This window comes from Octopus bimaculoides, chromosome 2, assembly GCF_001194135.2.
Source record: "Octopus bimaculoides isolate UCB-OBI-ISO-001 chromosome 2, ASM119413v2, whole genome shotgun sequence".
Taxonomy (NCBI): Eukaryota; Metazoa; Mollusca; class Cephalopoda; order Octopoda; family Octopodidae; genus Octopus; species Octopus bimaculoides.
Genome location: NC_068982.1, coordinates 16,888,652 through 16,889,345, shown reverse-complemented (window position 1 = coordinate 16,889,345; position 694 = coordinate 16,888,652). Strand labels below are relative to the sequence as shown.

The following is a 694-nucleotide window of genomic DNA, read 5'->3' as shown; positions in this document are numbered from 1 at the left end:
GAATTAATAATTAACAATTTTGCCAAGTAGTTCAGTATGAAAAAAACCTTTATCGGTAAAATCATTTATCATCATAAATATACAGGGATTAGCAATGGGTTGCTTCTCCAACATACTGAAAATCTAGAAATAGCAGTCAAAGAACTACTGATTCTAAACCCATTGCTAATCCCTGTATATTTATGATGATATATATATATATATATATATATATATATATACATAATACACACACACACATGCACACATATATATATATAGATATAGATATATAAGCCTTAACTCTTTTAAGTAACTTCTATATTACGAGAAGTCAACAATATATACTTACTGGCTACCATGTTTGTGAAGAGTAGATGCTGTAAGAAGTTAGTGATAAAAGAATGACGAGGTAAAATCCGAGAAAATTAATGATGCTGTTTGAGTTATTATTCCACTTTGTGTGAACTGCAAGCTGTATCTGAAGTAAATATATTGAGTGACGCCACAAGTTATCTAGGAGTGTTAATTTATTGTAAGTTCATTGTAACTGTATTGAGGGTGAGAGTTTTCATTCTTTCTTGAAATATTTCACTGTAGCAGTCATGCGTAATCAATGCGTGAACAACAGTTGTGCCTTCTGCTATAGCCTCAGACCAACTAAAGCCTTGTGAGTGGATTTTCTAGACAGAAACTGAAAGAAATTAATCGTGTA

General features: G+C 31.3%; 1 protein-coding gene across 1 annotated transcript in view; it reads right to left on the bottom strand.

Annotated features, from left to right (window-relative positions):
• LOC106876406 (histone-lysine N-methyltransferase set1) overlaps positions 1–658 on the bottom strand; it is an 11,876-nt gene extending 11,218 nt beyond the window's left edge. Inside the window, exon 1 of the mRNA XM_014924941.2 lies at positions 332–658. Coding sequence (XP_014780427.1) covers positions 332–341 — 10 coding nt within the window. The 5' untranslated portion in view covers positions 342–658. The remainder of the gene's footprint in view (positions 1–331) is intronic.
• Between the last annotated feature and the right edge of the window lie 36 nt (positions 659–694).